Source organism: Diceros bicornis, chromosome 5 (assembly GCF_020826845.1).
Source record: "Diceros bicornis minor isolate mBicDic1 chromosome 5, mDicBic1.mat.cur, whole genome shotgun sequence".
Taxonomy (NCBI): Eukaryota; Metazoa; Chordata; class Mammalia; order Perissodactyla; family Rhinocerotidae; genus Diceros; species Diceros bicornis.
In genome coordinates, this window is record NC_080744.1 from 13,685,301 (window position 1) to 13,710,434 (window position 25,134).

The 25,134-nt window shown below is 35.7% G+C and overlaps 1 protein-coding gene across 5 annotated transcripts in view; it reads left to right on the forward strand.

The window, feature by feature from the left end:
- The first annotated feature begins 555 nt into the window (after nt 1-555).
- Nucleotides 556-25,134, forward strand: part of RALGAPA1 (Ral GTPase activating protein catalytic subunit alpha 1) — a 247,265-nt gene continuing 222,686 nt past the window's right edge. For all 5 annotated transcript variants that reach the window (XR_009220006.1, XM_058540714.1, XM_058540717.1 and 2 more), the window contains exon 1: nt 556-1,101. Coding sequence is in view for 4 of the 5 variants with exons in the window: in XM_058540714.1 (XP_058396697.1) it covers nt 996-1,101 (106 nt within the window). In the remaining variant the exon portion in view is untranslated. The remainder of the gene's footprint in view (nt 1,102-25,134) is intronic.

Genomic DNA, 25,134 nt, shown 5'->3' on the forward strand with positions numbered 1-25,134 from the left:
CAGCATGCTTTTCGGAGAATTCATTTATTTGTGGAAGATAATTTTAACCAAGAGGATGCACTATAACCCTACAAATCTCTAAACTACAGTAAATTGTTAATCATCACTTTGCAAAACAAACAAAAATTCTTTAAACAAAATTCAAATTATGAAATGAAGGGGTGTTACAACCAAGGCCTTCAGAATTGGCATCTAAAATATACTGCACATCTGCTTTGATGTTTTGGAGCTATCTTCTTAAGTTACTATGACATAGTAAACAGTGGAGATGAAGGACCTTTTTAAACAAAAATTACACGACACTACTTTGGGAGTTTGGCTAGCAGTCACTTTGCTTACAAAGACGCACGCAGTAATTACCTTCCCTGACTTCCTCGGGCTCCTCCTTTGGCTGCTTACACAGGAAATAAAAGGTGGGCAATGCCACGGATGATCTCACGCTGGCATGACGTCAAGAACCCTTGACGTCAGAAGGCGGTTGCCACGGGGACCATTCGCCAGCGACGGCAGAGTCGTGAAACCCCATCACCACGCTCCGTCTCCGTTGCGGCCTCTGCAGGGTCTAAGCTGCTAAAGAAGCTTTAACCTTAAGGGGGCCTCAGGGAGAGAGGAGTTGTGCTGCTGCCTCCGCGAGCCCCACCTCCGCGGCTCCGGTTCCCGGGCCCGGCCTGTGGCGGCGAGCGGCGGCCGCAGGAAGCGGGCGGCGGCGGCGGCGGGCGACCCGCCCGGGGCTCCCTGGCTCGGTGCAGGGCTGGGAGCGGGGATCCGCCATATTGGAGCCCGAGCCGAAGGTGCCTTGCAGCGGCGGCGCGAGGCGCGCGAAGGTGGCGGCGCTGGCCTGGGGCTGGGAGGAGTCGGCCGCGCCGGGGCCCGCAAGGCTGGGGAGTGAATGAGCCGCTCGCGCTAGTCTCCTCCCCGCCCACTCCCTCCACTTTCCGCCGCCGGGACCGGGCCGGGAGGGGGCCGGAGTCGGCCGTGGCAGCGGCGGCGGCAGGATGTTCTCCAAGAAGCCGCACGGGGACGTGAAGAAGTCGACCCAGAAGGTGCTGGACACCAAGAAGGACGCGCTGACCCGCCTCAAGCACCTGCGCATCGTCATCGGTGAGGAGCGAGGGGCGGCGGCGCCCGGAGGCCTGCGGTGCCCGGCCTTCCCTCTCCCGGCGCCCCGGGGACTCCCCCTCCGGTCCCGGGGCGGTGCGGGGGACGAGGGCGAGGCGTCGCCTCTGCGGGGACGCGCGGGGGCGGATAATTTGGGGAAGGGAAAACTTGGCAGTTGACAAACACTAATCACCACTAACCCAGGGTTATCTAGTTCTGAGTTACTAGTCCGAGCTCATTTTTTAAAATTAGTTATTACTCTAAAAACTTAGATATTTTTTAGACTTTCCGGAGTCTGAGTGTTGTGGATAATGGTGTTTATAGGATATGTTTGTCAGATGACTACCGCCCTCCCCACCCAAGTGAAAAGAAAAAAATGGTCTCAGACAATATAAACCTTGATTTTTCACGTTTCTTGGCTGCTGAGGGCAAGGAGGAAGCAGTTATACCTCTTTGGGAAGTGGGTGTTTCCCAAAAAGCTTGTGGGAAAGAGCCCCGCCCTTCTGTTAATACACCTTGTTCATCATTGCTGTCTTTCAGAGGGAGAACTATTATTAGTTAGAGAAAACAGGGTAGTTTATAGCTTCCTTTGCTTCTCGAGAATTGTATAGAATTCTATTTTTATGTCATTAAAATTTTCTTGCCATTTGTTGCCCTCTACTTCTGTTTTGCTGGCAGGCCAAACAGTGCTCTGAGTTGTGGATATACCGTTAAACGAGTCTTTTGGATATTTGGTCATTTCGTAGGCTGATGAGAGCTATAATAATACTTATGGAATAACTTCTCTGGTACTTGCATCTTTTTGGATGAAATTTGAGGTTAAAAGGAAAGTTAGTTTGCCTGTGTTGATACAGAGGTAATGGCAGAACTGAGTTTAGAACCCAGATGCCTGAATCCTAGTTCAGAGTTTATCATTTCAAGCTCTCTTCTAATGAGTGTTTGTTTTGAAAAGTGATTTTTATTCAGTGATAGAAGTCCCTTATTTGAGGTGCGTGTTTCTCTACTATATTGTTTACTCATACCACCAGGATCCACCAATAATACCCAACATCTGTATGGCGCTTTACTGTTTACAGAATGATTTCATCTAACATAATTAATCCTCACAATAACTCGAGAGGTAGATATTATCCTCCATTTTTCACAAATGAGAACGCTGAAGTTTGGGAATGTTAAGTCGTCATTCCAGCTACCAGAAGGCAGAGTCAGTACGGGATCCCAGATTTCTGTCTTCAGTTTGTTTTTTACTCTTCCTATGTTTATGACAGCTAATCTTTATCACAAGTAAGCTGTATTTATTCCTGTGGAATAGTAAGAAAGCAATTCAAGTCAGTTTAGCAATACAAAAATAAACCCAGTTTTCAAGGAAATATGTCTTCTAAATATTGTTGAGATTGTGGTCTTTTTATTTTCATTCTGCTTGAGAGTTAAGTCATTGAAGACAAAATTTGGCTGAGAGAGTGAGATAGGGAAAGTTAATGTGTGAACTGTAAGAGATGTATCACAGATAATGGCAGTTTGAAATTGAAGACTTAATGGAATTTGATGCCTACTTGGGACAAACTAGGTTCGGTAATGGCAGAGCTATAAAGTTGGGTTCCAATAGAGTATTGACATTTCCTAAATTAGCTGCCATAATTCTTTAGTTGTAAAGTGGTTAAGGAATGGTTCATACATATTTCTTTGACATAGAAGTTTTTTCCGTCTGGGAGACATGGTCTAAATTAAGAGGTCACACGTCAGGTATTTTGTAGGGCCTAGCTTCCTTGGTTTGAAAACAAAACGAGTTAAGAAAAACTTTTTACTTTTTAGTAATTTATGGGCTTTTAAAAAATGGAGCATCTACTGTATATAAACATTTAAAATATCCTTAGGAACCTTCAAATGGTGAACATAGTGCTCTCAGACTCGCCACCCTGTGAGTGGACAAGGTCCATACAGAGGGATTAATACACCTCAGTAGTTTTAGAACAGTAGTTCTCAACTGGGGACAATTTTGCCCTCCTGGGGACATTGACAATGTCTGGAGACACTTTTTGTTGTCACAACTGGATGGATGTGCTGCTGTCATCTAGTGGGTAGCAGGAATGCTGTTAAACATCTTAAAATGCACAGGATGGTCCCTCACAACAATATTCCATCTCTAAATGCCAATAGTACTGAGGTTTAGAAACCTTGTCAAAATGTAGAGTAAAAGATAGACCTCCAAATGCTATACTTGGTTTTAATATATTAATTATATATTATATCTTTAAATAGTTATAGTTATGTTGTTTGAAATATGGTTAATGTAATTCCTAAGAAAATGAGCGGGAGAAAGTAGAATGACAAAGCTGAAAGGCATCTTCGAGGTCCACCAGTCAGCTACCTCATTTGCAGATGGGAGAGCCGCTTTAAATCCTTTTTGGAACTAGATACAGGTTTTACGTAAAGTGAACACTATGAGGAAACTAGTTTGCAAAGTAATTGGGCGTTGCCAGTTACATAGGATTTTGATTTTTTTGGTGCCCTCTGAACTTTTTTTTTTATTGAAGTATAATTGACATACAGTATCCAGTTAGTTTCAAGTGTACATCATACTGATTCAACATTTATTTGCATTATGAAATGATCACCACAATAAGTCTAGTTACTGTTTGTCACCATACAAAGTTATTGCAATATTATTGACCATATTTACTATGCTATACATTACATCTCCATGACTTATTTATTTTATAACTGGAAGTTTGTACCTCTTAATCTCTTTCACCTATTTTGCCCACTCCCCAACTCTTCCCCACTTTGGTAACCGCCAGTTTGTTTCCTGTATCTACGAGTCTGTTTCTGTTTGTTTTGTTTGTTCATTTGTTTTGTTTTTTAGATTCTACATATAAGTGAATCATATGGTACTTGTCTTTCTCTGTTTGAGTTATTTCACTTAGCATAATACTCTCTAGGTCCATCCATGTTGTCGCAAATGGCAAGATTTCATTTATTTATGGCTGAGTAATATTCCATTATACTTTTATACCACGTCCTCTTTATCCGTTCATCTGTCGATGGGCATTTAGATTGCTTCCGTATCTTGGCTATTGTGAATAATGCTGCAGTGAACTTAGGGGTGCATATATCTCTTCGAATTAGTGTTTTCATTTTCTTTGGATAAATACCCAAAAGTGGAATTGCTGAATTGTGTGGTAGTTCTATTTTTAATTTTTTGAGAAACTTCCATGCTGTTTTCCATAGTGGCTGCACCAATTTACATTCTCACCAACAGTGTATGAGTGTTCCATTTTCTCCATATCCTCACCAACACTAGTTATTTTTTGTCTTTTTGATAATAGCCATTTTGACAGGTGTGAGGTATTATCTCTTGTGATTTTTGTGTTTCCCTGATGATCAAGCATCTTTTCATGTGCCTGTTGGCCATTTGTATGTCTTTTGTGGAAAAATGCCTGTTCAAGTCCTCTGCCCATTTTTTAATCAGATTGTTTGTTTTTGAACTATATTTTTAAACTTTAAATTGAACTGCCATTCACTCAGGGTATTTATAGGAGCATTCAGTTAATCCAAATATATAAGAACATAATTTAAGCATCCATTTTAAACCTTTTTCCTGATACATGTTCCCACTGTAGGACAATTCCAGCTGAATTTATAGAACTTGACTCTGAAGGATTTAAATTTAAATCTGCTGTGTTTATTGATATTGCTGTATATTTGATTTGTAGGAACTGCTAGAGTTTTTAAAAAATAGAAATAAAGTCTAATTTCTAAAGTTTCATGTTGTCCTCTCTCTCTGCCCCCCCTTTTATAATTAATAGCCTTAAGATAATGATATTAAGTTAGCACATGTAAAGTGGCTAGCATAATACCTGGCATTTAGTGGATATTGACTGTTAATTTTCTTCTGTGGCAAGGTAACAGTTCAGTCTTCTTGATTTAAAAATAAAAAGATAAGTGCTTATTTAGCTGATACATATATTGATAATTGTTGGATCAGTCTAATAGCTTTATAGAGGTATAATTGACATACAATAAATTGCATACATTTAAAGTGTATAATTGAATAATTTTTGACATACATATACCTTGTGAAGCCATGATAACAATCAAGATTAGGAACATATCCAGACAGTCAAAATAACAAATATACCTGTAACCTCTCAAAGTTTCTTTTTTTGTGTGAGGAAGATTCAGACCCGAGCTAACATCTGTTGCTAATCTTCCTCTTTTTGCTTGAGGAAGATGTGCCCTGAGCTAACATCTGTGCCAGTCTTCCTCTACTTTGTATGTGGGACACCCCCCCAGCATGGCTTGATGAGTGGTGTAGGTCCATGCCTGGGATCAGAACCTGTGAACCCCAGGCCGCCAAAGCGAAGTGCACGAACTTAACCACTATGCCACTGGGCTGGCCCCCTCAAAGTTTCTTTTTGCCCCTTTGCAATCCCTTCCTCCCACCTCTCCTTGCACCACCCCACCCCCTTCCCAGGGCAACCACTGATCTGCTGTCACTCTAGATTAGTTTACATTTTCTGGAGTTTTATATGTATATGTGGCATTATGCAGTATTTACTCTCTATGGTTTCTTTTACTCAGCCTTATTATTTTGAAATTCATCTGTATTGTTATGTGATGTGTCAATAGTACATTGTTTTTGTTGCTGGGTAGTATTCTGTTGTATGGATATGCCACAGTTTGATTATCCATTAACCTGTTGATGGACGTGTGGGTTGTTTTCAGTTTTGGGCTACTACAAATACAGCTGCTGTGAGGTGTACTCGGTGTATAGACATATGCTTTCTTTTCTCTTGGATAAATACCGAGGAGTGGAATGGCTGGATCATATTGCAGTTGTGTGTTTAAGTTTTTTAAGAAGTTGCCATATGGTTTTTTTCCATTTTCCATTCTCACCAGCAGTGTATGAGAGTTCCAGTTCCTCCACAATTGTACCAACACCACATGGTATGGCCAGTCTTTTTAATTTCAGCCACCATGTATAATAAGTAGTAGTGGTTATATTAGTGTTTCCTCAATATCTAATAATGTTGATCTTCTTTTCATGTGCTTATTTGCCACTGTATAACTTCTTTAATGAAGTGTCTGTTCAGATCTTTTACCTATTTTTAAATAGAGTTGTTTGCTTTTTTATTCTGTTTTGAAAATTCTTTATGTATTCTGGATACAAGTACTTTATCAGATAGCTGATTTGCAAAGATTTTTTTTCCCCAGTCTTTCTTTGGATTGTCTTTTAATTCCCATAACATTTTCTTTGAAGGAGTAGGAATTCTTAATCTTCAGTAAGTCCATATGTCAATTTATTCTTTTATGGTTCATGCTTTTTTATTGTATCTAAAATCTTTGCCTAAGCCAAGGTCACAAAGATTTTCCCCTATGCTTTTTCTAGAAGTTTTATGGTTTTAGGATCTATATTTAGGTCTATGGTCCATCTTGAGTTAACTTTGTAAATATGGTTTGACATTGAAGTTTATATATTTGTGTGTGTGTGTGAGGAAGATTAGCCCTGAGCTAACATCCATTGCCAATCCTTCTCTATTTTTTTTGCTGAGGAACATCAGCCCTGGGCTAACATCTGTGCCCGTCTTCCTCTACTTTATATGTGGAACACCTGCCACAGCATCCCTTGATAAGCAGTGAGCAGGTCGACGCCTGGGATCGGAGCCTGCGAACCCCGGGCTGCCAAAGCAGAGCACCTGAACTTAACCACTACACCAACGGGCAGGCCCCATGAAGTTTATGTTTTGCATATGGATATCCAGTTGTTCTAGCACCATTTGTTGAAAAAGACTGCCCTTCCTCTGCTTAGTTGCCTTTGTACTTTTTCCAGAACTCGGTTGTGTATATATGTGTGGGCCTATTTCTAGACTCTATTTTGTTCCAGTGATCTCTTTGTGTTGGTTCCAATACCACAATTTTTTTTTTTTTTTAGCTGTAACTTGATAATAAATCTTGAAATCAGGTAGTGTTGTCCTTCCAACTTTGTTCTTCTTTTTCAAAGGTTTTTTTGGGGGGAGTGGGGTGCAGGGACTATGCCAGGTCCTTTACATTTCAATTAGCTTGTCAATTTCTAAGATTTTTTTTTACATAAATAAAATAAAAAATTCTTGCTGGGATTTTGATTGGGATCGTGATGAATCTATAGGTCAATTTGGGAAAAATGGCCAACAATATTGAATTCTCTGACTCATGAACAAGGGATGCTTCTCCATTTAGATAGGGCTTCTTTAATTTTTCTAGCAGTGTTCTGTAGTTTTTAATGTACAGATTTTATACATCTTTTGTCACTTATCCCTAAATATTTTCTACTTTTGATGCTCTTGTAAATGGTATCTTTATATCCATTTTTGATTGTTGCTAGTGTAAGGAAATATGATTGATTTTGGTATATTGAGCTTGTATCCTGAAACCTTGCTAAACACTTATTCTATTAGTTTTTGTAGATTCTGTTGAATTTTTTACATAGACAACATCATTGTCTGTGAGTAAAGACAGTTTTACTTCTTCCTTTCCAATCTGGATGCCTTTATTTCTTTTTCTTGCCTTATTGAACTCACTAGAACTTCTAGTACAGTGTAGAATAGAAGTGGTGAGAGTGGACATCCTTGTCTTGTTGTTGATCTTAAGGGTAAAGCAATCAATTTTTTATTGTACAACATGATGTTAACTGTAGGTTTTTCATAGATGCTCCTCTTTATCATGTTGAAAAAGTTTCATTCTATTGCTGGTTTGCTGCGAGTTTTCATCAGAAATGGATGTTGGATTTGTCAAATGCTTTCTCTGCTTCTATTGAGATGAACAGATTTTTTTTTTTCATTTGTTAGCATGATGAATTAGTCATTGATTTTCAAATGTTAAATCAACTCTGCAATCCTGGGATTAAACTTCACTTGGTCATGATGTATTATCATTTTTATATGTTGTTGGATTTGACATGCTACAATTTTGTTTGTAATTTTTGTGTTTATGTTCACGAGGGATATTAGTTGATATTTTTCTTGTAATGTTTTTGGTTTTGATACCAGGTAATGTTAGCCTCATAGTATTAATTGAGAAGCCTGGTTGTATTAATTCATTTCTTTCTTTTCAACTTTCTGGAAGTGTTCATGTAGAATTGGTCTTATTTCTTCCTTGAATGTTTGGTAGACTATACCAGGGAAGCCATCTGGATCTGGAGTTTTCTTTGAGGGAAGGTTTTTAACTACTTTTATAGATAGAGGGCTATTTACATTATCTATTTTTTCTTGAATGAGCATTGGCAGTTTGTGTCTTACAAGGAATTTTCTCATTTCATGTAAGTTGTCAAATTTATAGGTATAAAGTTGTTCATAATACTCCCTCATTATCCTTTTGATATCTGTAGACTCTGTGGTGATGTCACCGCTCTTATTCCTGATATTGATAATTTATATTGATAATCTTTCTTTTCCTGATCAGTCTGAATAGAGGCTTATCATTCTTATTGATCTTCTAAAAGAACCAGCTTGTGGCTTTATTGATTTTCTTTATTTTTCTGTTTTTATTTCATTGATATCTGCTTTGATCTTTGTTATTTCCCTTTTTCTGGTTAGTTTAATTAGCTTTTTAAAATTTAGTTTAATTTGCTCTTTTTCTAGTTTCTTAAGGTGTAAACTGAGGTTATTGATTTGAGACCTTCCTTCTTTCTGCTATAGGCATTTGGTGATATAAATTTTCCCCTAAGTAGCATCCCATAGATTATGGCATTTTGTATTTTCATTTTCAGTTAGGTCCAAAATGCCTTCTAACTTCCCTTTTGATTTCTTCTTTGATTCCATGGGTTATTTACAATATTTGTGGATTATTCAGATATCTTTCTCTTATTGATTTCTAATTTAATTCCATTATAGTCAGAGAATGTGTGTCTTATGGCTTGAATTCTTTAGAATTTATTGAAATTTGAACATGTTTTAACTTTATAGATGTTCCATATGCACTTGAAAACAATATGTATTCTGCTGTTGTTGGGTTGAGTGTTCTAAAAATGTCAATTAGAACAACTTGTTTGATAGTGTTGTTCAAGCCTTCTATATCCCTGCTGAGTTTCTGTCTGCTTGTTTTTATCAGTTATTGAGAGGAGGGCTGAAGTTTCTGACTGTAATTGTGGGTTTGTCTATTTCTTTTGGCAGTTCTATCAGATTTTCTCTTCATGTATTTTGAAGCTCTGTTACTAGGTACCTGAATATTTAGGATTATTTCTTCTTGGCAAATTCACTCCTTTATCATTATGAAATAATCTCTGTCTCTGGTAATAGTCTTTGCTCTGAAATCTACTTAGATAGTAATATAGCATTACAGTAAATAAAATATTTATATATTTATTAAATATTTATATGTTTACTGTATTATATATAAGATTTAAAGTAATAGAATTTCCACTTTCATTTACTGGTGTTAGTAGGGTATTTATTTTCCTATCTTTTTAATTTATTTGTATCCTTATATTAAAAGTGGATTTCTTGTTGACAGTGTATGTTGAGTCTTACTTTTTATTTTTTTTTGGTGAGGAAGATTCACTCTGAGCTAACATCTGTGTCAGTCTTCCTCTATTTTGTAGGTGGGTCACCACCAACTAGTGGTGTGGGTCTGCGCCTGGGAACCAAACCTGGGTCGCTGAAGTGGAGCATGCCGAATTTAACTGCTAGGCCACGGTGCTGGCCCCAAGTCTTACTTTTTTATCTAATCTAATAATCTCAGCCTTTTAATTGAGATGTTTGGATGATGTACGTTTTTTTCTTTGTCACCATGCTGTATGTTACATGCCCAGAACTTATTTATCTTATAACTGGAAGTTTATACCTTTTGACCACCTTTACGCATTTCCCCCACTCCCACCCCTTGCCTCTGGCAACCACCATTCTGTTCTCTGTATGAGTTCGGTTTTTTTAGATTCCACATATCAGTGAGATCATACAGTGTTTGTCTTTCTCTGTCTGACTTATTTCACTTAGCATAATACCCTCAGGATCCCCCTATGTTGTAGCCAATGGCAGGCTTTTCTTTTTTTTTCTGGCTGTATAATATGTCATTGTATGTATATGTATATGTGTGTGTATGTATGTGTATATACACACACAGAGACACACATTATATATCACATTTTCTTCATCCATTTATCTGTCAGTGGACACTTAGGTTGTTTCCATGTCTTGGCTATTATAAATAATGCTATAATGAACATGGGGGTGCAGATAGCTCTTCAAAGTAGTGATTTTGTTTCCTTTGATTATATACACAGAAGTAGAATCGCTAGATCATATGGTAGTTCTATTTTTAATGTTTTGCGAAACCTCCATACTGCTTTCCATAGTGGCTGTACCAACTTAACATTCCCACCAACAGTGCACAAGGGTGCCTGCCATTTTCTCTACATTCTTTCCAGTACTTATTTCTTTTTGATAATAGGTGTGAGGTGTTACCTCATTGTGGTTGTGATTTGCATTTCCCTGTGATTAGTGATGTTGAGCACCTTTTCATGTACCTGTTGGCCATATGTCTTCTTTGAAAAAATGTCTATTCATATCCTCTGCCCGTTTTTAAATTGGATTGTATATTATTTTACTGTTTAGTTACATGAATTCTTTATATATTTTGGATGTTAGCCCCTTATCAGATATATGATTTGCAAATATTTTCTCCATTCCAAAGGTTGCCTTTTCATTTTGTGGATGATTTCTTTTGCTGTACAGAAGCTTTTTATTTTAATGTAATCTCGATTGTTTATTTTTGTTTTTCTTTGCTTTGCTCTTGTTCTCAAATCCAAAAAATCATCACCAAGATCAACGTCAAGGAGCTTATCGCCTGTGTTTTCTTCTAAGAGTGTTATGGTTTTGGGTCTTATTATGTTGAAGCTTTTAATCCATTTTGAGGTAATTTTTGTGTATGGTGTAAGATAGTGGTCCAGTTTCATTCTTTTGCATCTGGCTGTCCAATTTTCCCAACACTGTTTATTGAAGAGGTTATCCTTTCCTCATTGTATATTCTTGGTTCCTTTGTCATAAATCAGTTGACCATTTGTGTGTGGGTTTATTTCTGGGCTCTCTGTTCTGTTCCATTCATCTCTTGTGTCTGTTTTTACACCAGTACCGTACTATTTTGATTACTGTAGCTTTATAAAATAGTTTGAAATCAGGGAGTGTGATGTCTCCAGCTTTGTTCTTTCTCAAGGTAGCTTTGGCTATTTGGGGTCTTTTGTGGTTCCATACAAATTTTAGGATTGTTTTTTCTATTTCTGTGAAAAGTGCAATTGGAATTTTGATAGGGATTGCATTGAATCTGTAGATCGCTTTGTGTAGTATGGACATTTTAACAATATTAATTCTTCCAATCCATGAGCATGGAATCTTTCCATTTATCTGTGTCTTTTTCAGTTTCTTTTGTCAGTGTCCTGTAGTTTTCAGTGTACAGATCACTCACCTCCTTGGTTAAATTTATTCCTAGATATTTTATTCTTTTTAATGCAACTATAAATGGGATTTTTTCTTAATATCTCTTTCTGACAGTTCATTGTCAGTGTATAGAAATGCAGTTGATTTTTGTATATTGATTTTGTATCCTGCAATTTGACTGAATTTGTTTATTCTAACAGTTTTTTGATGGAGTTTTTAGGGTTTTCTGTATATAAGATCATGTCATCTGCAGATAGAGACAGTTTTACTTCTTCCTTTCAGATTTGGATGCCTTTTATTTCTTCTTCTTGTCTGATTGCTCTGGCTAGGACTTCCAATACTATGTTGAAAGGTGTTCCTGATCTTAGAGGAAAAGCTTTCAGCTTTTCACTTTGAGTATAATGTTAGCTGTGGGCTTGTCATATATGGCCTTTATTATTTGGAGATGTGTTCCCTCCATTCCCAGTTTTTTGAGAGTTTTTATTATGATTGGATGTTGAATTTTGTCAAATGCTTTTTCTGTACCTATTGTGATGAATATATGATTTTTATTCTTCATTTTGTTAGTGTGGTAAATCACATTTATTGATTTGTGGCTGTTGAACTATCTTTGCATGCCTGGAATAAATCCCACTTAATCATGTTATGCTACTTTTAATGTATTGTTGAGTTCACTTTGCTAATATTTAGTGGAGGATTTCTGCATCTATGTTCTTCAGGGATATTGGCCTGTAATTTTCTTTTCTTGTAGCATCCTTATCTGGTTTGGTTTTCACAGTAATGATGGCCTTGTAAAATGAGTTTGGAAGTGTTCCCTCCTCTTCTTTGATCATAATCAAAATTTAATGTCATTATTGATTTGGTTAAGTTTAAGTCTTTCATCTTGCTGTTTGTTTTCTGTTTTGCCTATCAGTTCTTAATTCCCTTCCCTTTTTTTTTTGCCTCTGTTTGTATTAGTTTAATAAATTTGCAGTTCTTTTTAAAATCTCCTTTGTTGACTTACTAGCTATAATCTTTTATCATTTTAGTGATTGCTGTATGATTTATGGTATACATCTTTAACTTAGCAGATTCTACTATTGAGTGATATTTTACCACTTCTCATATTGTATAAGAAATTTACAAGAGTACTTCCATTTCTCCCCCCAGCCCTTATACTTTTTTGGTCATACATTTTCTTATACATGTTACAAACCCCACATTATGCTGTTTATATAGGTAGTTGTCTTTTAAAGATTTTTATATAGGTAGTTGTCTTTTAAAGATTTTTAAATAATAAGAAAAAGGCATATATTTACTCATGTCATAGCATTTGCAGTGCTCTCATTTCTTTGCAGAGATAGACATTTCCATCCACCCAGTATCATTTTGTTTCTGCCTGAAGGATTTCCTTTAACATTCCTTCTGAGGTGATGGTCTGCTGGTGATGGATTCCTTATGTTTTTGTTTGTATGAAAAAGTCTTTGTTTTGCCTTCTTTTTTGAAAGATTTTGCTCCGTTTATGATTCTAGGTTGATAGCTTTTTTCATTTGTCCTTTAAAGATTTTACTCCATTGTCTTTTTGCGTGGATTGTTTCTGATAAGAAGTCTGCTGTCCTCTGTATCTTACTCTGTATGAAACGTCATTTTTTTTTTCTGGCTGCTTTTAAGGTTTTCTCTTCATCACTTGTTTTGAGCAATTTGATTATGATTGCTGTAGTGTAGTTTTCTTAATATTTCTTGGCTTAGGGTTTATTGAGCTTCTTAGATTTGTGGGTTTATGGTTTCATAAAGTTTGGAAAAATTTTTGCCATTTTGTTTCCACTTATTTCTCTGCTCCCTTCTTTTTGGAGTTTCATTTATTAGTATATTAGAAAGCATTAATATTAGATTAGCATTTTAGAAAGTATTATTGATATATTGGAAGGTCTCATAGCTTGAAAAGAACTGACATTCTTTCCTTTTTTTTTTGGATTCTTTTTTCTCTCTGTTTTATACTGGATAGTTTCTATTGCTGTGTCTTCAAGTTCACTAGTCTTTTCTTCTGCCTCATGCAATCTGCCATTAATCCTATTTCATTTATTTTTTCATCTCGGACGTAGATTTTGGGTAAATAAAAGAATAAGTATATCATCTACATGTCTTCTTAACTTTGTGAACTTATGGAATAGAATTAAAATAACTTGATATACTTCTGTGCTCATTCTAACATCTCTGTCAATTCTGGGTCAACCTCAATCAATTGATTTTTCTCCTTATCCTGGGTTGTTTTTGTGCTTCTTTGTATGCCAAGTAATCTTTGGATTTCTGATATTGTGAATTTTACTTTCTTAGCTTTTGGATATTTTCATATTCCTATAAATTCTTGATGTTTTTTCTGGGGTACAGTTAGGTTACTTGAAAACAGTTTGATCATTTCATGTCTTGCTTTTATGATTTGTTGAGTGTGTCCATCTAGGGCTAATTATTACCTACTATGAGGCAGTACCTTCCCAAGTATCCTACTCAATGCCCTGCAGACTATGAGGTTTTCTTTGTAGCCTAGCTCTTGGGAACAGGCACTGTTCCTGTTCTTACGTGAGCATCTGCTACTGTTCTCTCAAGTTTTTTCACATAGTTCTTTCTTCTGTCTTGGGAAGTTTCCTTATAAGTATGTTATGGTCATACTGAAAGGGGACCCCGTCCAGTCTCCTGGGTTCTTACTGTGTGCATCTCTCCCTCTTCTGTGCTCTGTCCTGTGGACTTTAATTACCTTGGTCTCCATGGACTGTCAGCTCGTTTTCTCACCTCATGAATTCCACTGGCTTTGCCTGGGGTCCCTTTCCTCTCACCATGGCCTGGTAACTTTTAAGTCAATAAGCTGGAGCAGTTGCAGTTGGTTTGCTGTTTGTCAGAAGTGACTTCCCTTACCTGATGTCTGTACTTGCTTGAAACAAACAAAAAAAACCACAAAAAACTCTGAAACATAAACAACAGTTGTCAAGACACTGGACATCAGATGCTGATAATATGAGGTTCTCTTAAATGAATGAGACTGAAAATTGGCTTCATACAAAGCAACCTGGTGCCCAGTTTTTACTTTTTTACATTAAGAAGAAATTTATCATCAAATGTTTAATGAAAAATATCTTTTTTTCCCTTCAATCTGAATATATTAATGTTTTCACAAGGAAAATTAGATTAAAATATCTAAGATCAGAAAAGTAAAAAGCTATTGTGCAACAGATATGAATGGTAATGTGTAAGGACAGAAACAAATACTATATGTTCATTAAGTAAATAACTTAAAAATGGCATAGGTTAACTTGGAACAGATATGGCTGGAAATGGGAAAATGTGTAGGGTAATTGTGAACTGTAAACTGCCTGTAAAAATAAACTAACTTGATATTTGAATATATTTTTAAGGGTTTGATATACAAAGTTAGTAAGTAATCCTGTATACATGACATTAGACCATTTTATGTTTTTAAATTTCTATGTACTTTTTAATTTATATTCTTTAATTTGAAACTTACTGATTTGAAAAATTAATTTGACCTCATTGAAATACTTTATTTTTGTATATTTATGAAGAAATGATTTACTGAGTAGATTACTTAAATAAACAATGTTACTGATTAATTTGCTTAATAAAACAAGATGTTTCAAACACTATAAGCCATCTTTGCATTAACATTTCTTTTATTAAGGATTTTATTGCATCTAAAGGATTTTACATGGCTTATAGGACTGAATAAAATGTGGAATAGAACAATTAGTGATAAAACAGACAATAACTGAATAGCCACCACTTAAAGAAAGGAAACATTATCAGGTTCCAGAGATGAGCTGATTATAGCTATAAGGCATTGAATTTGGTTCTTAGATTTCCTGGCAGCTAAAGTGAAAAGAGAAACATGTTGGGTTACAGGTTTTCAGTGTCTTAGAAAAGAAAGCTTACTTTTTTGTTGTGGTTGTTACCATGTTTTTCTTGACTCTAAATTCAGTCATAATTTGTGTGTATGTGTTCGTATATTATCTAATGTCTCTTCTTTTAGAAGGATCCGTGTGATAGAAATAGACCTTGGAGAAAATAGAAAAGTAGGTGATTAGTATGTTTGTTACATCTGTTCTTTCTAGTATCAAATGACTACACAATCTAAATTGTTTTTCTTTTTTCTTTTCTTTTTCTATTTCTGTAAATGGTGTCACCATCCTCCAGGTTACTAAGACATGAAACTTTCATCTTTAACAACATGGTTGAAAAAGATAAATGGATGTAAGGGTGTCCCACAGACACCTCAAACCCCAAGTCCCAACATAAATTTATCTTTGTCTACCACATTGTCTTCTCTAACTTCTTGTTACCCCTTTCTGGTACTGTACATTTCAGCAGCATTGAACCAGAGATCACTTTCTGTGATGCATGTGCCTTTGCTAATGATATTTGCTGTACCATGCTACCTTCCCATCACTCTTACACCTGAAATCTTCTTACTCGTCCTTCAAGTCTCAGGGCAAAATCTGTACATAGCTTTGGTGAAGCCTTCCCTATCAGGTAGTCATAGGAGCTTTTCCTACACTGTATATAGTTACTTCTTGTAATTTGGTTATTTTATTACAACGTAATTATTTATTTGCATGCCTGTGTCTCATAAGCTTCCTGAGGCCAGAGGTGTGTCTTTTCATCTTCATATCCTTAGACTCAGCACATACCTGGTGTGTAATAGGCGCTCAGTCAATATTATGTAGTTCATGAGGTATGAGGAGAGCAAAGTTGCTCTTCTGTGGGCAACTTCCTTTCAGTCGACAGTGGTAGAAAAGACATTTAAAGTCAGTATTCTGATTAGAAAGAAACTTTGGGTTGTCTTTAGTACCTGTGCAAAAAAAAATGGTTCAGAATTTAAAGTCTGCACTATCTAAAATAGAAAAACAAATGAAAAGAACAAAACAGGACATTATCTGAAAAATGTTTATGGCATTATGGCAGAAGTTATCAGATAATCTCCCCCATTATTGAAAGAAATTTTCATGACCCTTATGTAACATTTAATTTTTAAAAAAACTTATGTCCAGGGGCCGGCCCGGTGGCGCAAGCGGTTAAGTGCGCGCGCTCCGCTGCGGCGGCCTGGGGTTCGCTGGTTCGGATCCCGGGCGCGCACCGACGCACTGCTTGGTAAGCCATGCTGTGGCGGCGTCCCATATAAAGTGGAGGAAGATGGGCACAGATGTTAGCCCAGGGCCGTCTTCCTCAGCAAAAAAGGAGGAGGATTGGCGGGTGTTAGCTCAGGGCTGATCTCCTCACAAAAAAAAAAAAAAAAAAAAAAAAAAAAAAAACTTATGTCCAGTGAACTCAACAACATGTTAGCTTGAAAGTGCACCCCCTACCCTCTCCATTTAACAGAACAATCTGACCTGTAGATGGACGCAGAGGAGAAGGTGACGTGAAGACAGACACAGTTTGCGGCTCTGATTTGGCACAGCGGCCGCAGGAGACTAAAACAAACCTCCTGGCGTTCTGGCGTGTTGCTCTTCCGTGTGAAGTGGAGAGTCAGCTTGTTCAATTCCGTGAATAATATGGTTAGAGTTTGTTTATTGGGTTGCGTTGAATCCACAGATTTCATGTAGAGGAGATTGGCATCTGTAAGATATCTATCCTTCTTATCCCAAGGAGTCTATTTATTTAGACTTTCCTTAATGTTTATAAATAAAAAATTTCATATTTTTCTCTAAGAAAGATTTGCAGATCTTTTTATTGTCAAGAACAGTTACATTAAAAAGGATGTTAAATTTTGTGTGTGTGTGTGTGTGTGCGCGCGCGCGCGCGCGCGCGGAAGATCAGCCCTGAGCTAAGGATGTTAAATTTATAAAGGATGGCTTCTGTTTGCTACAAAACGAGCTCATGTGACCACTTCATTAAATGGTAGCTTAGATAAAGATCAAGAAGAAAGAATGCTTATCTGGATAAAAACATGTAGATCGCTACTGTATATCTTAGAATAGAATAAATTCTAAATAGTTCTAATTCTTTAGTATAAAATGGAAGAAAAAATAAAAAAATATATTTTAAATATTGGGATAGAGAAGACCACGCTTAAAACTTACACCAAAGTTAGAAATCATCACAGACGTGTTCGATAAATTTGCCTATAAAAACTTTTTAAATTTCTAATAGGACAAATCATCATTAACAGAGTTAAAAGACAAACAGAAAACTAAGAAACATTTGCAGCACATTTAAAAGAGTTAATTTCTTTAATTTATGGACTGTTAAAAATTTATGAAATTTGGAAAAAATTATAAAGTATATTGTCAAGACATGGGAACAGATTCTCTCGTACATTGCTGGCAGAATGTAAATTAGAGGGCATTTTGACTGTTAAGTATCAAAATTTAAAATATATGTATGCATATCCTTTTAAACCAGCATTTCCATTTCTTAGTATTTATTCTAAGGAAGTAAGTGGACAAGTGTATGGGATCACTGCAGTGTTGTTCAGAATAGTGAAAAATGTGAACCAATCTAAGTAGTCATTATTTGGGGATTGATTTAGAAATTTAGGTATATTCCTATAGTTGAGTATTATGGTCTCAGGAATTGTTAGCATTCTAAAAATTACTAAATAAATTGGTTGACTTTTTCATATGAATACAAATATAGTTCCATCTCTTCACTATTTTTGAGAAGTTTTTAAGGAGTGAACATTTTCATAGAAGCAGCTGTCATATATTGGTTATAATAGCTAATATTTTTGACTACTTATGTGTGGCAGGCCCTGGATCAAGCATTTTACATGTGTTACCTGACTTAATCCCTGCAACAGCCCAGTGTGGTAGATAGTAATTAATCCCCAAGGAAACTTGAATATTAAATAGCTAGTAAGTAGGGGATATAGTGGATAAAGTCAGAATATCTGGGTTCTGATCTCAGCTGTATTATTTACTTAACACTTTTATAGCTACTTTACCTGTCTATAAATAAAATAACAGCACCTCAGATATAGTTGGAAGATTACATAAAAAAATGCTTTTGAGGCACAGAATATATGGACAAATTTAAAACATTTAAATTTTAATTGGAATTTTAAAGGTGATAACATCAAATCAGAGATATTGTGACCTATTCAAAGTCAAGGAAAAATTTATTCTTAGAAAATAGAGTATAAACCCTTGAATGATCTTGGTGATGGTCTAGATTCTGTAATTTATTATCAGTCTCTAACCTATTAAAAATGGGTAAAGAGAAAATTATTTAAAAGTTACATATTGGGAAAACAACAGAATTGAATGAAAGAAAGTAAAATTCATTGTTGGTATTTTATTTCAAATAAACACAAGGAAATCCTTAAATTGCGTCACTTAGCAACATTACTCTTTCCCTCCTCACCCAAAACTAAAGTAAAATAGCTAATAAAAGGTGTGTTTGTATTACCAAAAATTTGTAGTCATTGTCTGAATTCTTCTAAGTCAGTAGCTTCAAGGTTTCCAGTTATCCTTCCTTTTCCATCAGTTGTTCTTAGGGCCTCCTAGCGGCAAGTTGGTTGTTACTGTAAGGTGCTTCTTATAAACGTGCCATTTTTTGTAAAATGTCTGTAAGAAAAATAATTATCCATCTGCGCTTCCATTTATTTATTTATTTTTTAAATCTGAAAATGATCTGAGAAACCATTTGAATAAGTAACTATAGTGCTTTACTAGGTTTTGGGCAACTGCAAAGGAGTAAAGGAGTTGATGGGATAGTAAAAGAATCATGTCAAATATGAAACATGTTATGAGTATAAAAGAGAGAAGGATTGTGTCTAAAGGAGGGACTTGGAAAAAGCTTCATGGGGCTGGGGCATTTGAGCTGTACCTTGAAAGATGATTAGAATTTGGATAGAAGTAAAAGAAGAGCAGTTTGGATGAAGGTAATGGTAAGAGTACAGATATGAATGCAGGAAAGTGGAAGACAGTAGTCTTCCAAGCTTTAAAAAAAATAAAGATATCAGGCCTCACCCTAGAAATTATGATCTAATGGTGATGTGAATAGACAGGAGTGAGTGTTGTGGGAGATACTGTGGAGGGAGATGATTTATGAGATTTGGTATCCAGGTTTTAATGAGAATTTAGGAAGTAGAGGTTATGCTGCTCCTCTGACTACATCATTCTACTTTTTTGAAATCCTAGTTTTGTTGGTGAATTCGTGGCAGAAATAGATTTCTCACCTCCGGTACAAGTATCAAGGCTACTCAGCCTATACGTCTGCATCATTCCTTCCCAGTCATTACTACTGCTACTCAAAGTGTAGTCTGCAGACTGGTGCTAGTTTACCAACTATTTATTACAGGTCTGCAACAACTTAAGTGCAGAAGTTGAGGTGTGGAGAAGCTCATCTCAATTTGACAATGCTGTGACATCGAAGCATGTGATTAGTGCCATGTGGGCTTGTCTTGTTGAGTAGGATGTAGGCCAGTCTAGGTGCTTTTCACTTTATTTTCTAGTAATTCATTTATTGTAAAGCATTGGTCTGTGATGAATTGGACTTAAAAAACAAAAAACTAGTTCTTTGTAGATAGTTTGAGAAGCATGGTCTATATAGGGTGTTTAGAATTAACTTCTCCCGTTCTAACTCATTCTGCTTTTATCCTCTGTTGTTTTAAAGTGTATGTATTTTTTCCCAGTGTAATAGTATTTACTTTCCCTTGGTGTAATGCGTTTTTCAAATATGCATATGTTTAATTATTTTCAGTATCCAAAAGAATGCCTTTGAGTATGGGGAAATGAATTTAGAAATTATTTTTTATTTTGGAGGCATAGAACTGTATCCAGAATATTAGTAGTACTGTATTTGACTTCTTTCCTATTGTCTGACTACTCAATTAAGAAAAAAACAAAAACAAGACATTATTTTATATAATAGTGGTATACTAACAGCTAGCTAGTCTTTGGCCCTGTAAAAGTGAAGGTAATGCATTTGCTTCCAGTAAACATCAGTCAGTGGTGATATAACAGTTTGCAATTTCTATGCTTAGCAAAAAATTTACTTTTTTCAGTCTGATTTCCATTAACTCTTCTCTTTTTCAGTTTAATTCTTTTTCAGAATTTCAGGAAGTTCTAGTTCTCAGATTCAGTTAGTCAGATGGGGTCTGGCAGATCTCACAAATTGGGATTTCAAGGACTTGAATATTAGACTACCTAAAAGGAGTAGATCAGCCAAATATGAAATAGAAACCTGCACCCATTAGCAGTCACTCCCCGTTTCCCCCTACTGCTTGCCCCTGGCAACTGTTAATCTACTTTCCATCTCTATGAATTTGACTATTCTGGATGTTTCATATAAATAGAATCATAAAATATGTGGTCTTTTGTGTCTTGCTTCTTTCACTTAACATAGTATTTCAAGTTCATGCATGTTTTAGCGTATAACAGTACTTATTCATTTTTACGGCTGAATAATATTCAGTTGTACGGATATACCACATTTTGTTTATACATTCATCAATTGATGGACATTTGGGTTGTTTCCACTTTTTGACCGTTATGAATAATGATGTTACAAACATTTGTGTGGTCATGTTTTCAATTTGTGGATGTATAGTGTTCTAGGAGTTGAATTGCTGGGTCATACGGTAATTCTTTATTTAACTTATTGAGGAACTGCCAAACTGTTTCCAAAGCAGTTGCATCATTTATATTCCACCAGCAATGTACAAAGATTGAAATTTCCCCACATGCTTGCCAACACTTGTTATTGTCCTTCTTACTGAGTATAGTCATGTGCTACATAACAATATTTTGGTCAGTGACAAACTACATGTATAATTATGGTCCCATAAGATTAGTACCATATAGCCTAGGTGTGTGGTAGGCTATAACCATCTAGATTTGTGTAAGTACTGTAGAGGAAGAATAAATTTTCCTCTACCCTTCTACGTTCTTCTGACTCATCTAAGAATTAAATTCACATGAGACATTAACAGGAGAAAAACAAAAGTTTATAACATGTATACATGGGAGAAACTGAGTAACTCACCAAAATGGCCAAACCCCTCACCTTGAATACCATCCTCAGCTAAAGACAAAAGATGTTAGGGGTTGGGGAGAGTCGGGGACTTCAAAGAGAGGGAAGGCAACTCACAGGTAGGTGAAAAGGAGCAAATGTTTAGAAAACAAGTGTTTGTGTGGCCACGCAGAAACAGAATAACACAGAGGGAAGCCCAACAAACAGGCTTTTATAGGTTCCTCCCTGTGTACCACTTAGTTCATGTTATGATAAAATGGTAGCTCACTTCCTGAGACAGGTTTTTTTATCTGAATTCTTTTAGGCGGTTAAGGAGGAGATAACAAGAAAAACTTGCTGAGTCTTTTGTTTCTTAAAATTAATGAGCCTAAAATAATCTTCATCTTAAAGAGACACATTTGGGAGTGCACATTTTGTTCCCCTTCAGTACGCACTCTCTAATGTTTGCACAACGATGAAATCACCTAATGATGCATTTCTCAGAATGCATCCCTCTTGTTAAGTGGCTCATGACTGTATAGCTATCATAGTGAATGGGAAGTGGTATCTCATTGTGGTTTTGATTTGCATTTCCCTGTTGGCTAATGGTGTTGAGCAAAATCTTTTCATGTGCTTATTGGCCATTTGTATATCTTTGGAGAAATGTCTATTCAAATCCTTTGCCTATTTTTAATTGGGTTATATTTCTTTTTATAGTGGAGTTCTAAGAGTTCTTCATGTATTCTGGGTACTAGTCCCTTGTCAGACATAGTTTGCAAATATTTTCTCCCATTCTGTAGATTGTCTTCTTATTTTCTTTATAGTGTCCTTTGAAGTAAAACATTTTGAGTTTTGATGAAGTCCTGTTTATTTTTTCTTTTGTTTCTTGTGCTTTTGGTGTCATATCTAAGAAGCAATCAACTAGTCCAAGGTCATGTTGTTTTTCTAAAAGTTTCATAATTTTAGCTTTTACATTTAGGCCTTTTGTCCTTGTTGAGTTAATTTTTGTATATGGTATGAGGTAGCGGTCGCACTTCATTCTTTTGCATATGGATATGCAGTGTCCCACCACCATTTGTTGAAAAGACTATTTTTCCCCATTGAGTTGTCTTAATACCCTTGTTGAAAATCATTTGAACCTCAATGTCAGAGTTTATTTCTGGGCTCTCAATTCTGTTCCATTCATCTATATGTCTATCCTTATCCCAACACCACACTACCTTGATTACTGTAACTTTGTAGTAAGGTTAGAAATTGGAAAGCATCCGGTCTCCAGCTTTTTTCTTTTCTTCTTTTTTTTATTGAAGTATAATTGACGTATAACATTATATTAGTTTCAGGTGTACACATAAAGACTTAATATTTGTATATATTGTGAAATGATCACCACAATAAGTCTAGTTAACATCTGTCACCATATACAATGATTACAAAAAACTTTTTTTCTTGTGGTGAGAACTTTTAAGATCTACTCTCTCATCAACTTTCAAATATGCAATACAGTATTATTAACTATAGTCACCATGCTGTACATTACTTCCCCATGACATTTATTTTAAAACTGGAAGTTTGTATCTTTTGATGTTCTTCTTTTTCAAGATCGTTTTGATTATTCTGGGTGCCTTGCATTTTTCTATTTTAGAATTTTAGAATCAGCTTGTCAGTTTCTGCAAAAAGCCACTTGGGACTTTGATAGAGGTTGCATTGTATCTTTAGATATATTAACAGTATTATATCTTACTGTCCATGAGTACAAAATGTCTTTGTTTGTTTAGGTCTCCTTTAATCTCTTTCACAGATGTTTTATAGTTTTTAGTATACAAATATTACGTTTCTTTGTTAAATTTATTCCCAAGTATTGTATTCTTTTTATACTATTGTAAATGGAATTGTTTCCTTAATTTTACTTTTAGATTATTCATTGCTAGTAGGTAGAAGTACAATTGATTTTGTATATTCATCTTGTATTCTGCAACCTTGCTGAAATTGTTTATTAGATCTTATGGATTTTTGTGTGTGTGGATTCCTTAGGAATTTTTTTTGTATATAAGATTATGTCATTTGTGAATAGAGATGTAATGCTTCTTACTTTACAATCTGTATGGCTTTTATTTCTTTTACATGCCTTATTTCTTTGACTAGAACTTCCAGTACAGTATTGAATAAAACTGGCAAAAGAGGACATCCTTGTGTTGTTCATGTTTTTAGGGGTAAAACTTTCAGTCTTTTACCAGTCAGTATGAAGTTAGCTGTGGGTTTTTCATAGATGCCTTTTATCAGATTAAGGAAATTACTTTCAATTTTAACTTTTTGAGTGTTTTTATCATGAAAGGATCTTGAATTTTGCCAAGTGCTTTTTCTGTGTTTAAGACTATCGTATGGATTTTGACCTTTGTATTAATGTGGTGTATTGCATTGATTGATTTTTCTATGTTGAACTGACGTTGCATTCTGGGATAAATGACAGTTGGTCATGGTGTTTAATACTTTTTATATACTGTCATTCAATTTCCTAGTATTTTGTTAAAGATTTTGTGTTTGTGTTCATAAGGGGTACTGGTTTGTAGTTTTCTTTTCTTGTAATGTCTTTGACTTTGGAATGAGTAATACTGGCCATATAGAATGAGTTGGAAAGTGTTCTCTCCTTTATTGTTTGGGAGAGTTGGTAGGATTCACCTGTGAAGCCATTTGGGTCTGGGCTGTTCTTTCAGGTCAGTTTTCTCTATTACTAATTTAGTCTTTTTACTTTTTATAGATCTATTCAGATTTTCTATTTCTTCTTGAGTTAGTTTAAGTAGTTTATGTCTTTTTAGGAATTTGTCCATTTCACATAGGTTACCTAATTTGCTGACATCCAATTTTTCATAGTATTCCCTTATGATATTTTTTATTTCTGTAAAGTTGGTAGTAATGTCCTTTTTTTCCAATCCAGATTAGCAGATTTGAATTTTATCTCTTTTTATTTTGGACAGTCTAGCCAAGGTTTGTCAACTTTGTTGATCTTTTCAAAGAACTAATTTGGGTTTCATTGTTTTGTTTTGTGTGTGTGTGTGTGTGTGTGTGTGTGTTGTTTTTTTCTTCTCCATTTCACTTATCTCCACTACAGTCTTTATTATTTCCTCCTCTCTTCTGCATGCTTTAGAAGTAGCATGCTTTTGCTTTCTGTTTTCCAGTTTCCTTAGGTGAAATATTAGGTTATTGATTTTGAGATCTTCATTTTCATATAGGCACTTAAAGCTATGAATTTTCCTCTAAGCACTGCTTTAGCTGGATGCCATAAATTTTGGTATGTTGTATTTTCATTTACATGTCAAAGTATTTTTTCCCATGGATTTGAATTACGGTCTAGAATCTTTTCATTTCAGCCTGATGGACTCTCTTTAGTATTTTTTTTTTTATAGGGCAGGTCTGCAAGCAACAAATTTTCAGTTTTTGTGTATCTGGGATGTCTTAATTTCTCCTTAATTTTTGAAGGACAATTTTACTGGATATAGAATTCTTTGTTGCTAGCCTTTTTCTTTAGTGTCTTTGACTATTTCTTCTCAGTGCCTTCTGGCCTCCATGTTTTCTAATCAGAAATCAGATGTTTTTCTTATTGAGGCTTCCTCGTTAAGTGAGGTATTGCTTCTCTCTTGGTGCTTTCAAGATTCTCTCTGTTTTTGTTTTTTGACAGTTTTGTTGTGATGTGTCT